The 14,981-nt window shown below is 43.1% G+C and overlaps 1 protein-coding gene across 2 annotated transcripts in view; it reads left to right on the forward strand.

The window, feature by feature from the left end:
- Positions 1 to 14,981, forward strand: part of zfhx4 (zinc finger homeobox 4) — an 84,677-nt gene that overhangs the window by 38,964 nt on the left and 30,732 nt on the right. For both annotated transcript variants that reach the window (XM_062441931.1, XM_062441932.1), the window contains exon 6: positions 5,941 to 6,175. In XM_062441931.1, the coding sequence (XP_062297915.1) occupies positions 5,941 to 6,175 (235 nt within the window). The remainder of the gene's footprint in view (positions 1 to 5,940; positions 6,176 to 14,981) is intronic.

The following is a 14,981-nucleotide window of genomic DNA, read 5'->3' on the forward strand; positions in this document are numbered from 1 at the left end:
CCACATGGCTTTTGTTGATGTATTTTGGTTTGCTTGAAATTTTGCCATGTGAAACCAAACTGAACCAAAGATAAAATGCAACAAATAGCAACTCATCCACTGATTTGGACCAAAGCAAACAGACTACAGGTTTGCCCTAAAAACAAGAGATAGAGAGAGAAGTGATTTTTCCAAGAGAGGGGCCATAGGTCAGGAAGCTGCGAACTTCAGATCGACCTTTGCCCCATATGTCAGACACACTTACGTCACTCTTACAAGTGTATGTGTGAGTGAATGTGTTTGTGAGTGAATGTGTGGGAGTCAGGAAAATGGAAGGCAAGACTATTAACCAGACTTTAGAGTTACATTATTTTCCCAGCGCTCACAAAGCTCTATCACTATTGCTTCCTCATTTTTTTCTGCTGACAAATAGCAAAGAGGAGTAAAGAAAAAAAACGAGTGAAAAAAGAGAGAAAGAACAAGACAAAGAGAGACAGAGAGAGTATAGAAAAAGAGACGAGCGTCAGACAGCTAGTATGAAAGACTCATTGTGATAATTCATTTATTTGGCTTGGCGGCCATTATGCAATGGATGCTTATTATTATTGGGTGACCTAAGCTAAACTCGCCCACAGGCCCTGCACCTCATGGACAGGCCCCAGAGCTGTGATCACATGTGACTGCCAGCAGGCAGAACTGAGAGAAACAGGAGAAGCAATTTAGCTCTAGGAAATATTTTTCTTAGCGTTTATGAAAGTTAAAGCTTTGGTAGTAAAGAAAAGAAAGAAGACCAGCAGGAAAGGAAAGAAGGTCGGGCGGGTTGGGGGGATTTTTTTCTGGGATTGTTTTGTGTCTCCAGCATCTTTAGATCCACACAGTGGCCTTGTAGGAGAGAGAAGCAGGAGATGTGCATTGAGTGTGTGTATTTGTGCATGTGCATTCGGCGCACAGGAGTTTTTGTATGTGGCTTCTATTTGCATATTTGTTTTCATACGTTTGCAGCCCAGAATTTGTCTCTCCATACACTATCTTTGCTGCTCTCTTTATCTACGGAAGCAAGGTGGCACATACCTGGGCCCTCAGCATCTCTTTTCAGCAGCGCAGTCTGCCAGTGGATCCATTGGCAGTGATCTTGCGTTACATCTATGTCTTGGGGGCTGAGCGGCGGTTAGCAGTAACATGTGTTAGGGAGGTGGTAGCACTGATGGAATTCTACACTTGGCAGCCTTCCAGGCAGCGCTGGTATGTGTTTAAAATACTTTCAAGGAACAAAACACGCTTTTGTTGTTTGCTGGGCCAAGTGGGGCTGTTTTTGTCTCCGATGGCCGCCGGGGGCCCAAGGGATAGCACCGGAAGCTGGTGACGTTCCAAAAAGAAGGTATACCCAACAACAGACTCCCTGCTTCCCCTAAAAAAACAATGATGAAAGGAGATAAAGAGGTTTTCGTTTTCCCAATGTGTGGGGCTCACATTTGCATGCATGCACACACTCTCAGCGGACACAGAAAAACGGAATGTATGTAGCAATCCTTTATGTATAAAACACGTACACACACGCTCTGACACACACACAGTGGTTATTAAGACATAGCTGCAGTGGCAGAGGGTTCTTATTTTCAGTATGTGTTCATTAGCTGCCTGGTTCTACACTTAATGACAGGAAAGAGTCATGTTTTCTACTGAAATACCCTAATTTGTCATTTGGTTTATGGAGGAAATAACAACCCCACTGCTTTGCGCTGCTTTCAAAATATTTTTGACACGTTACGAGTGTACACACACACACACACACACACATGCACACGCACGCACACACACAATTGCAGGCAAAGACAAAAAAGAATGCACGATTGAAATTACAGACAGAAACAAAATCACACTTGTGAGGCAAAATCAAAAAATGTGCAGTTGAAATTACAGACACATAAACAACACACACACACACACACACACACACACACACACACACACACACACACACACACACACACACACACACACACACACACACACACACACACACACACACACACACACACAAACAAAGAAAATATACCTGCACCCACCCTGTACACACACACACACATACACAGCAAGAAGAAAAGAACACGAATCGTTGAAATTATACCCACACACACACACACACACACACACACACACACACACACACAAACTTCCATGTACATGTACATGCTGCAGGAGATAAAAGAAGTTTTGAGAAGATGTCTTTTGCTTTGCCTTATTAAGAATTCAGTTAATGAGGCAGCTTTGTCACCACAGATAGAACAAATGAATATGAGACAGTAGTGCTGCTATCCTCCCCCCAAACCCAGTGAGCGATTGGAGGGGACTCGTGTGTTTATGTGTGTGCGAGAAAGGTGTTTTGTCAACATCTCATTCTGCATAATGAATGCAGTCCTCTGTCATCCTCACCCACACACACAAGACATAGGCACATACACACACACATACACACACAGTAGCAGAAGCAAACCACTACACAAGGGAGCTTCCCTTACCTGTCAAATTGACTCTCCTCCCCTCTCCTCATACAAGTCCCAGTGTGTGTGTTTGTGTGTCTATGTGTGTGTGTCATGGACACGGCTGTGACAGGTAAACAGGGAGTCCCGAGTGTCGTAATTTGAATTCTGTGTGCATGGGGGTGTATGTATGCACCTCCTCCACCATTCAGAGATGTCTGTGCCATGTTTAGGTTCACCCAGGGAGTGCTGTTTAGCTGATTTTGATTGGCCCACAGGGAGTGTTAGCTTATTTGGTTGTTTGCCAAACACTAATCCCCAACAATTAACCACCAGGCACTCTGGAGAGGTGCCATATTGACAGGGATGGGCCTTTTCGCCATTCAGCAGACGCTCGCACACACACACACACATACACACTCATATGACACAAATGAAATGTGTATACAGCTCATATACACATACTCACACACACACACACACACACACACACACACAATACAGCTGCTGCATAAATTACATACACATTTCAAGTAGACACACACACAGGCGCAAACCCAGGAGCAGAAACAGTGTGTTTGTGTGTTTGAATATGCATTACACAGCCCACGCCTGGCAGGAGTCAAAGTGCTCCTTTAAAAGTTCATAAATCATGGATGTTCTGGCCTGTGATCACCAGACCGCCTGCATTTCAGGCTTGCAGAGTGCCAGAGAGCGACAGACAGCCCTCTAGTTTAGGTCTTAAACAAACCCTCTGGAATGTGCTGATGGGGAGAGAATTAATATTAGGCCTAAACCTATCTGGCAGCCCGGTTCAACCCCAAGTGTATCATCCAGCTACTCCCAACTGAAGCCTCATATCCTAAAAGCAAATAACATGTAAGCTAGGACACTGAAAGATGTCAAGTATTTTAGGCCACTCCTGATTTATATGAAAATTTTAATTTCTAACAAGTACAATTACCTTAATGGCCATGCCATTAGGAGCCACTGGAAACTATCAAAGATGACTCCAATGAAACCTGCTCTCCCGAGGAGACACTAAGCTATAGGCCTGTTTTCTCTGAGCTTTTCTTCTGTGGCAGTGTGAAGGTTGTCAGTTGAGGAAAAAGGGCCTTGTTTGATTATTAGTGTGTCATTCAGCACTAAGGACTCCTTTCAGTTTCCATTTATTTAAAAAGAGTCCCCATATCGAGCAGAATGGTCATGAAATAAAAGTATATTGGAGTGGAATCCAGACGATTTTTATATTCAAAAGAACAAATGTCACACAGCAGTGAAAAGCATCCTTATTTTAACGTTTACATACAAACAATTGAAGACATTTTTTTTTTTTTTTTGAAAAGTTAATATTTTTATAGAGAGACATTAAAGAAAGATGTGACAATAAACTTTCTTATATGTGTTTGCTTCTGTGAGCACACGTGTGCGGTTTCCACGGTAAGGCTCAGCAGCCCAGTTCTCCTGCGAGGGAGGGAGGGGAGGAAAGAAAAGAAGCAAAGAAAGAGAGAGAGAGAGAAGGAGCGAGGGAGGCCTCCTTTCACAGAGAAACAAAGATAGCTGTAATTAATGGCCCTGAGCTCTGGACTAGGGGAGCTTTCTTCTGACAACTCCGACTTAATTAAAACTTAAGACTTCTGAAAGGGCCTCTGACTGCGAGGGGACGTCCCACCGTCTCGTGAGAAAAACCTTGTAAGATTTCCTACAAAAGAAAGAAAGAGGGAGAGAGAGAGAAAAGATGTGTTAGCGGCTGTAGCTATGTTGCTAATCCCTGTTTGTCAAAGGAGGAAGAGGGAAAAGGGGGGGGGGTTAGAACTCACACACCTGCAGCTAATTGTGCCCCACCACCCCACCCCTCCCACCATACACACACACACACACACACACACACACACTCCTCCCACACATACATTTTTCCAATCTCTCTCCTTGCTCCATATAATATGATGCAGCAAAGCTCAGGAGAAAATATTACCTTGCTTACTTTTTATGTGTTTCAGGAATTAAACATCTTCGTATATGAGCCATGAGAGACATTGTAGGGTTAGCTTACACATGCACACACACACACACACACACCATTATGTGTACTAATTCATGCACGGAACCCTGCACCTGTTTTTCACCTGGCTGTATGACTAAATCTTAACAAAGCATAAACTAACCTCCGTGAGCCACCTCTGTGACTCTGTCTCTTTGCTGTACTCTCTTTTCCTCTCTGTGTCTTTCTGTCTCTCCCCCTCCCTCCACAGAGGATCAGATAATAAAAGCTTGGCCTGGTCTTTTGTTTTTGTGCATTGTTCATTAGCCCGGCAGCAACAACAGAGGCACACTTGATATGCTTGGCTTGACTGGGTGTATGGGAGTAGAGCAAGGTGGGATGGGGGCTGTGTGTGCATGTGTGTGTGTGTGTGTGTGTGTGTGTGTGTGTGTGTGTGTGTGTGTGTGTGTGTGTGTTTGCTCACACGCACACACTGAGGGCAGGGCAAGAGGTAGGGGGTAGCTTTGCATGGCTGCAATGCCATTAAAGAGGCAACTGGAAATTAAGGGCTTGCAACTGACAGCACACGTTGAATGAGAAACCCCCGCAGCTGCCAACAATGAGGAGAGCTGGACAATGTGCGTGTTAAAGACAAAAACAGCATTCTTAACTCAAGCCCTTATTTGACTTTTTGTGTGTTTTTAATCTGTATGTCACCTAAAACATATCCAGTTAATTTATAATGGTGTACGGTGCCTGGACTGGAACACAGCAACTGAAAACTTTTACTATGTTAATAACATTCCCTCTATTTAAAGTTATCTAACAAAATGATCTTTGTCCACTGGATTTAATTATAGCTCTCGATCTTGCTTTTTTTCCCTACATTATTATATAATTTCGTTTTTTTTGTGCTATAGTCGGAGATGGTTTTGCTTGTGCAACAGATTTTTGTAACAGGATTCAGGAACCTTGCTAACTAAAATAATCTTATGTTGGAGACACTAAATGACACTGTAGTAAAATATAAAATGAAATTAACAGCTATATCAAAGATTGCTTGTGGTATTTTTGCTTTATTAAACTTGCTTTAAATCACATACTGCAAAGTGTAAGGCACATATACTGCAAAAAATAATGGGCCGAGTGACTGAGACGTTACCCATTGACTCTCTGCTGGCTTGTTTGAAGTGAGGGAAGTGGGATTTCTGGGCGTTGGATTTTTAGAACCAAGCTGGAACCAGAGTAGAATGAAAGACTTTTATAGCCTTAAAGCACAAAAGGCTAAGAACATGATTTCGTAGACAAGCCTCACTTGTTTCACTGATAGTCACCCAAATATCTTCTGTCATATCACATTATTGAAAACATAACCATAAAAGAAATGCTCGGAGGAAATTAAAGGAGCTGTTGCAACTACGACTTCTTGCATTGGCTATAGGATGTCCTAAAATGTGAATAGAAACTAACAGCTGCACTCTCTTCTCTTCTATTCCACAGCACTTGCAGAAGCAGGATAGCACGTACAACCTGGAGTCGTGTGTCTACTACTGCACGCTGTGCGACTACTCCACCAAGGCCCGCCTGAACCTGGTGCAGCATGCCCGCTCAGCTCGCCACCAGCAGAACGAGGGACTGAGGAAACTCCAGCTGCACCAGCAAGGCCTGAGAGGAGACGAGGATGGACTGAGCTTCCACGAGCTGTTCCACGTCAAGGAGTGTCCTTCCAGCCAAGGTCTGTGCTTTTTTTGGCCGGACCGCAACAGCGGAGCCAGCCCTATAAATGCGAAAGTCCGTGACTGACTGAGTGACTGAGTGACAAATTTTCACCATTGGTCGGCCGAATGTTGCCACTTCCTGTATCTGTTACAAAGTAAAAGCCCTCTAGTGTGTCACGCAAGGTCCAGCCATATTCTAGGCTTTGACTTAGTCTTGTTAACCTCATTTGTCTGGTTGCTTGAGTTGAGAGTTATTTTGTTGTTTCATTTCCCATGCAGCACAGACACACTTTGCTTGCGTTTTTTCTTCTTCTAAATATCTGATTTTAATTTGCTTCTGACGTTATGACTGTCAGTTTTCTTCAGTTGTAGTCAGATCCATCTTTTTTTTACTCCTTACACTCCTCCCATCTCTTTTAGTCTTTTTCTTGCACCACTCCCTCTTTATACTGTCAAATCTTTGTACCTCCCTCCCACCCTCCCTCCCGCCTTTGGCCTTCATATCCAGATCACGTCTCTCGATACAGACCCGTCCATTCCTCCTAATCTCTCCAAAATGAGCATACTGTTCCTATTAGGCTGCTGCGCTTATATCTGCAACACACACACACACACACACATACACACACACTCTGTCCCGTGCACAGGGACATCCCAGGCAGGCAAGCAGTCAGCTTATGAAATTTCACCTTGGGAGGATCTCATAGTGAAAAGGCCTCTACACACATACGTTACTCACACACTCATAGGTTACTCACACACACACACGCACGCACGCACACACACACACACACACACACACACACACACACACACACACACGTATGCTACGGCTACACAGTCTCTCCCTGGAGTGAGCTTTCATTTCCTTTCTCATGACCAAAGCAATTTGGCTTTCATTTAAGAGTCTCCGTCCTGCCAGCAGCTAATAAGTGTAACAGAACTGTAAAACATTCAGAGAGACAAAAAAAAAAAAAAAAAAGATTAATCGTTTTTCTTTGAGTGGGGGTTGGATGGTTGGTGAGGGGTTGCAGGGTGTAAGGGGAGGGGGCTGCGCTGTAATTTAAACCAGAAGACGGAGAGTCAGGGTCCATTATTTAGTCATCCCTATGTTAATGCTGCCGGGAGAAAATGAGCGCTTAACTTGTTTTTGCTTTGCTTGACCTGAAGGAGCGGGTGGGGTGAGGGGGTGGAGGTGGAGGGGTGGGGTAACACATTTTGAATAGCATTCCAGCATAGCATTAGTCCATACATCCATCTCTGTGTGTATATGTGTGCGTCAGTGTGTATTTTAACATGAATCTGTGCTCCCCAAAGTGTCCTGTTTATACTGTACATGTACTCCCAAAACAGATGGAGGCCCGGTGCTTAGAAACATATGTGAATCCCAACGTACACACACACACACACTCACACACACACACACGAACAGGAGAAGAGCTCCCAATCCTGAAATGGAGACTGTTGCCGGTGTACTTTTGGTTTTAATTACACACGGATCAAAGTTTCGGTGAGATTTGGGGTGCAGCAGAAATGCTTAGATAAATCATTACCGTACATTTTAACATTGCTTTCTTTCTCTCTTTTGTATCTTTCTCTCTCCCCCTTTTTTGTCCTGCTTATTCCATCTCCCGCTCTCTATTGCTCCTGTCAGTTTTTTTTCATCTAGAACACAAGCCCGGCTTCAAGCCTTTTTTTCCTCTCCTTTTTACATCTCAGACCAGTGAGCACAACCAGGTTTTAAACCTGTCAAAAGCAATATTCGCCTGCTGCACCTATTTCAAATGTTCCACTCTTAAAACACACCATATTTGTTGCTTGGGCCCTCGTTTTATACCTTGGCTTTGATGCCACATGGTGAATTTCCATGAGGAAGCTAGTGCAAAGCTGAAACGGACGCTGGCGGCATCCAAAATGCTAAGCCACTTTTTTGGATGCCCTCCTTTTGCCCACTCTATATAATTTTTAGTGAACAACAGTATTCTTTCACAAGGTACATGGTAAATGTTGCAATGGCATTTCCCTGTACAGCGTACACATTTGGCAGGTGTAGGCAGAGAGGACAGCACGAGTTTGTCAACCAGAGATCAAACACTGAAAGTCAATGTAATAAATAGGGGTTTTAATCTTGTTATATAGTTATGGAATAAAACCTAACTTTTTTCTTATTTGTCCATTTTTAGAAGTTTATTAGCTGAGCCCTTTGTGTTTTAGATTACAACAACAAACGCTATCATTACATGCTAGGTTATTTTATGTGGAAGAAAAGGTAGATTATAGCTGCTTTAGGCTCTTGGAGTGATAAATGGAGTGAATGTTTTCACTGATATAAAAGGCTCTATAGTAGGCAACATTTCCAGCCAGTATTCAGTTTAAGGGTCCTGTATTTGTGTGTACGTGCATGTGTATGCGTGCTGTTAGTTTTCTGGGGCTACAACTCCTGACTCGAGCACTTTCTGTTCATTAGAGACTGGTATGAAAAAGATTAATTTAAGTGCTGACCGGTATCTTTCTCTTAAAGCCTGGGACCTGGCACTGAGCCAGATAATTATAGGCCCATTTGGGAATAAGAGTTCTAATGCTCTGGACTTTATGTACATGTTAATAGCTTTCATTAAACAATTTTGATGCAGATTTTACGGCCTAATTAAGGATACAGTACTGCAGAGACGCACCACAAAAGGTATAGGTGTTTTAAACAAAGACAGAGGTATACATGCAACACTTCTACTACTTCTGGACTGCATGGTATGCATGTCAGTGCATTTGTTTGCTGGTGCATTTGTGCATCTGTGTATTTATTTGAGACCCTTTTCCCTCTTTGTTCTCCTTTTGAGTCTGTAATTCCCCAAAGTTGGAACCAGTTGTCTCATCATTTACACTAGATAAACACTATTGTGAAGTGAGTGTAAAGTGCGTCTGCATGTGCGTGCTTATTCATTTGTGCATGTGCAGACACTAACTCTCACTGACTTTACAGTGAAAACTTTTTACCATGATCTCTCAGCAATGTCCTTCAAAGACAAAAAGCCCACTGTGCCCACATTGCTGAGATAAATCGTCCCTCTCTGTGCACAATTAGAAGTGTTAAAGAAAATTGAGTTTATAAAAAATGCCAGTTTGCATCAGAAGAGCAAGCATAAATGAATTGCTTCTCAACATGGAGAACTTGGAGACCATTTTGCTTTGAGGGTTGTCCAAAAGTTGTTAGAGAAATTAGATTTTTTTTGTGCCCTTCTCCGCTCTATAATGAAGTTATGCCCTGAATAGAGCTGTTTAGTAAAATTCAAGCAGAAAAAGAAAACTATGACAGATTTCGAGTCATGGGTATTCCATCATAGATTTTATAATTTGAACAATTTGTTTAGCTGGATTTTTGGAGACATTAACAGTCTCTGAAGTTTAGTTGTAACAGTGATTTTTCTCCCCCTGACTGTTTCTCTGTTGCCGCCTCTGTCTCCACCATTTGACCACTTGTTTAGCTAGAAAGAACACTGTGAGGAGGTGTGTGCGTGTGTGTGCATGAGTGTGTTTTTCTAAGTGTGTATCCTCGCCCATTAGCCCTGTGCTCCATGATGTGTAAAGCCCCTCATAAGCCAGACCAAGCAGAAACACTGGGGCCTTTTCTGCATACTTTACTTTCTGTCATTTTTTTCTTTCTTTCGTTCCCTCTGTCCCTTACAAAAAGGAAAGGGAGATGGGATCTTATGGAGGTAATTATTTCTGAGAGCTAGGCCTGTCATCCATCCCTCCACCACTCCACCACCCACACATCTCCATCCCTCTATAACCCCCCCCCCCCCCCCCCCCCCCCCCACCACCACCACCACCACCACCACAACATGCATTAAAGAGGGAGGGAGAGGACCCTCTTTGTCTGAGTCCCTCTTTTAAACAAAAGACCTCTTCTGACTTAGAGAGACCAACAACACTTTTATCGTGTGCATGTGCCTGTATGTGTACGTGTATGTGAGTGTGTGTATGTGTGTCCAGAGTCTTTTGTTTTCTCTGAGTGATAAGGCTCTGGGACATTTTTGGTCCTAGTCAAATTAGTGTAGCTGTGCTAACCATTTACATAGCAGCTGTAGGCTAAAAAATGAGCCTAATGGACACTTATTATCCTTATATGTGCTTGTGTGCGGTTAGAGTTGTGTGTGTGTGTGTGTGTGTGCATGTGTGCGTGCGTACAGCAGGAAGCAATAGAACTTGAGCGGAGAGCAAGTGTGCCATCTTGCTTGTTACCCAGCGTGCGGACATTGCTCGTTTCCAAATGTACCCAACCCAAACTGTTTCTCTACTGAGTCAAAGCACCAAAAATGATTCATTTGATTTTCAATGTGGGAAAGGGCTTTCCTGTTTCCCCAAGATCTTTTCGATGTGATGACACCGACGCATCTTTTGAGGCATTAGGTTTTCCCTCCTCCCTCACTTTCACTCCTTCATCTTATACTGTTTTTTCCTCTGGGTGGTGGGGGTGGTTTCGCCATTCCAGCGGTTCTCTCCCTTTTTTTTCAGGAAGGTCTCTCCTCAGACAGAAGTCTATTTCCAGGGTTTGTCTCAGTAATTTGTGGTCATTACATAAACATTCACGGATGGCCGGAGGAGTGAGAGAAAGGATGCAACACACACCCAGATCTCACAAACCACTAGAGTTAGCGCAGCGGTGGCTATTTTCTTTTTCAAGTCAGAATACAGGAGGTAAGACTAGCTGATTGCTCATCAAAGGACACGTTTGTTCCTATACATTGACTGTTTGTCCTTATGCGACATATGATATCTCCTTGATGTATTTATACATTAGATATCTATAGTTAGAATTGGCTTTAATAAGTTAAGCCAGCCAATTATATTGCATATTGATTTGCTGACATTCAGCACATTATGCTACAGTTAACACATTATTTGTGACCTTTTCTCTCTCATTTACTGTGAAACAGGATGTTACTTACATAAAAGGTAAAGTCCACAGATTTCAGTCAGGCGGGATCCATTCCTCGCGTAATAAAAAGGTTGGAATGTTATATTATGTGCCCAACATGACTAAAATGTAGTTCCTGGGGAGAACTATTCTGATGAGAGTGATGTGATTATACCCAAGAGGATTTCTGTGAAGTATGTATTTTTTGTTGCTGTACAGTTAGTTGGAGACAATGCACACAATGCACTGCATTTTAAATCATTTGTCAAATCAAAATAAGACACATTCATATATGTATATTATTATATTTTCGGCAAGTAGCAATTTACCCCAAATTTCCCAAAACCCTATTCTCTATGGCTGAGGGAGTAAAAGATGTGGTCATTTTTTGAATAATTCCATCCAAGCGAATTATAATTACTTTGTGGTCTGTGTGTGCACATAGAAAAAAAGGGCAGCAGGCTGACTTGTGCCTCTGAAAAAATGAGCCTCGTTCACCATAAACTATTTTTGAAATGGTGTGTCGGGGCGGTATGGGCTCAGGCCGATTGTTTTTCTTTGAGTTGAGCAGCTCTTTGGTGGAGGGGTATTACCCGGGCTAAATTGTTCCCTCATGTTTTCCGCCAAGGTTCTGTGCCCACCACACTGACAGTTATAATTTGCAGAAATTGCGCTGATTATCTGAATTAGCATACCTGACCAATGCCACATTAGTCTTATTTACAATACAAAGCCATGGGGCTCTGAGGACGCATACTAAATATGACTTAACCCTTTGAAGAGGGGACTGGTGTCACATGGCCAAGACGTCTTTTTACGTCAGTGATATCACAAAGGGCTTAAGGCCCCGCTCCATATGGTACTGCAAACCTTTGGAAATGCTAAAGACCTGGAAAAGGAAGTGGTAAATGTAAAGTAAATTTTAATATAGAGTACCATATTGAAGTCACAGGGTTATTGCTCTCTTTTTCTTTCTGACCTTTCTCTTTCTGTACTTTTTTTTTAACCTCTCAGCTCTTATCCCCGTCTTTTTCTTTCCTCTTTCTTTCTGCCTTCATCTCATTCTCCCCCTCCTTTTCACCCCTGCTCTTCTTTATTTTCTTCTCCCTCACCTCCATTCTTTTCTCTCCCCGATCCCCTCATACACCCTCTGTCCATTGACTCTTAACCACAGATGGACAAAACAATGGGCCATGTCACACAGCATTAAGACAAACAATCCGGTGATGGGAGGAGGGTTGTGTTGAGCCGGAGCCGCGGTAACCAGGCAATACGCTCGCTGGGTCCAAGCAGTCACTAATCTCAGGCCGCGATGATACAATTCACAGATGGACATTTAAGGCAGCCTTTATGCACACACACCCACACACACACACACACACACACACACACACACACACACACACACACACACACACACACACACACACACACACACACACACACACACAAACACACACACAAAAGCAGGGACATTACAAGGTAGTATTTGTCAGGTAGAATTTCTGCCATTCCTGGCAGCAGCAGCAACAACTTCTTTTTTTTTTATATATTGCTCCCTTCTTCCTCACTCTCTCTGTTTCCTTTACCTCATCCATCAGCGGGAGGTATGGAATTGATAGCAGCTATTGATTACCTATAGCCAAGGCTAATCGTCGCTAACCGGAGGAAGCTTTGCAGCTATAGCAGCTGTCAGTGGCTTGTCGTGTGTGTGTCTATGTGACCCTCCAGTGGTTCAGTGGCAATAGCTGTTACTCTCCTATGTTTACTCACAGCAAACTAATGACCGTAAAGCAACAGACAACACATGTAAAAAAAAAAACCAGCTAAAGATACTAGACATTGCTTCTATTGCAGTGTCCAGAATACAGGAAATGTCTGTTTTGTCTGCCCAAAGAAACACTTGGAGACATGCCAAGTTTCACCTCCCCACCTATGTGAGTAAGACCCATCTCCCTCTATCTCCTTTTCTTCATCTCCCTAATAGGAAATTTGAGCACACTGTGTGAGATTAAAGCAGAGAATCAATGCCTTGTGAGCAATCATTTCCAGACAAATCTCTTTCATCTTTTCTCTCCCTTTTTTCCCCCCTCGTTCTCGCATTCGTTTTCCTCTCCCACCTCCTAATGCTAACAGGGGGTCCCGTGTCATGACATCCCTTTTGCTTTTATCATGTCCTAATAACGCTCTGAAAATAGAGAGAGAAAGAGGAATGTGACAGAGAGAGGAGAAAAAAAGAACAAGAAATGGATAGACTGATAAAAATCCATTGAATGAGCAGGGGTCTTGATTTGTGCTTTGATGTGGATGTCTTTGTGCAAATTAGACAAATATGCCCACTGCTTTAGTCATCTCAAAGCTCTTCATAAGATGCCATCTGCTTTTGCCATTCTTTTTGAGGAACAAAAGGTAGAAAGAAAAAGAGTGACAAGTTCATTTAGGTACATAAAAATACAAATTTCCAAAAAATTGGGTGACAGAATAGAGAGAGAGAGAGAGAGAGAAAGGTGCTGTTTAAATTAAAAGTGCAATATGCGAAAACTAGCTCATAGAAAGCAGGTTTTTTTTTTAAAAGGAAAGAAAAAAGAACGTAAGGTAGAAACTGGTGTTTTTGCTTCGGGCCCACAGGGTGCTTTACCCATGATGGCGCATTGGCCTAATGGGCAAGGATACACACATACACACACAAATACACACACCTTGGCCAGGCCTTTGTTTCAAAAGCAGGTTAATGGGGAGTGAGGAAGAGGAGCGTTGCAATTTTCTGCTCTTTAGGCGCCAGAGAATTCTCTCCAGTGTAAGAGAGACCAGACTCTCAGCGTAATAGGCATTTTACACCCTCATCACCCCTTGCACACAATCACACGCACACACACACACACAAACACGACACACACTCGCCAGAAACGTGTGGGAGTGTAATAGGCATTCTATGGTGTGTATTGCCAGTCCCCAGAGTGCCAGTAAGTGTTAGACATGCATAGAGTCGGCAATGAGACAATCAGCATGCTGAAATTGAAACCTTGTCTGGAGTCACGCAGGAGGGGAGGAAGAGGAGCAGAGAGGGAGGAGGGAATTGGGAGAAGAGAGGAGAGGAGAGGAGAGTTGAGGATTGGAGCAAGGATAAGATTAAATAAAAAGAGCGGAGAAGAGGCAAGGGGAGCACAGATGGCAGGAGAAAAGAGGATGAGGAAGCGGAATAAGACAAGAGACGGAGGGAGAGGAAATAGGAACTGATGTTTGTTTAATTGCCTCATAAGTGATGACACAGATAATTATGTCGAAAAAAGAGATGCTCCTCTTAGGCAGGGCCAATGAGCAGCTGTATCTGTGTGTGTGTGTGTGTGTGTGTGTGTGTGTGTGTGTGTGTGTGTGTGTGTGTGTGTGTGTGTGTGTGTGTGTGTGTGTGTGTGTGTGTGTGTGTGTGTGTGTGTGTGTGTGTGTGTGTGTCGTCTTGTCTCTCCCTATAGCCCTATCAGCTGCTGTCCCCCCCAGCCACATCAAGTATAGGACACCATTAAAGCATTACGGTTTGTGTCATATCAAATCATTCAGCTTAATTAACAGAAACACACACACACACACTCTCTCTAAAACACACACACACACTCATCATTTGAAATAATTTTAATTACTCTGTAACATCCAGATTATTAATATCTCCGCTTCATATACCTGGGGATATGAAGACGAGAGTGTGTTCACCTATATTTCCTGCACTGTGTGTTTGCAGGCGTGTGTGTCCATGTGTGTGTAAGCGATGCTTCCTTGACTTCATATCTAATTGTCTTTTTTAATGACAATATTCCACTGTGTGCCGGCTGTATGTAATGAGTCAGGGTGTGTCAAAGTGCAGCCCTGAGCTGTCTGCTTGAGTTAAGCTCTTCCCGTCTACTGTAGAAGCC

Source organism: Scomber scombrus, chromosome 20 (genome assembly GCF_963691925.1).
Source record: "Scomber scombrus chromosome 20, fScoSco1.1, whole genome shotgun sequence".
Taxonomy (NCBI): domain Eukaryota; kingdom Metazoa; phylum Chordata; class Actinopteri; order Scombriformes; family Scombridae; genus Scomber; species Scomber scombrus.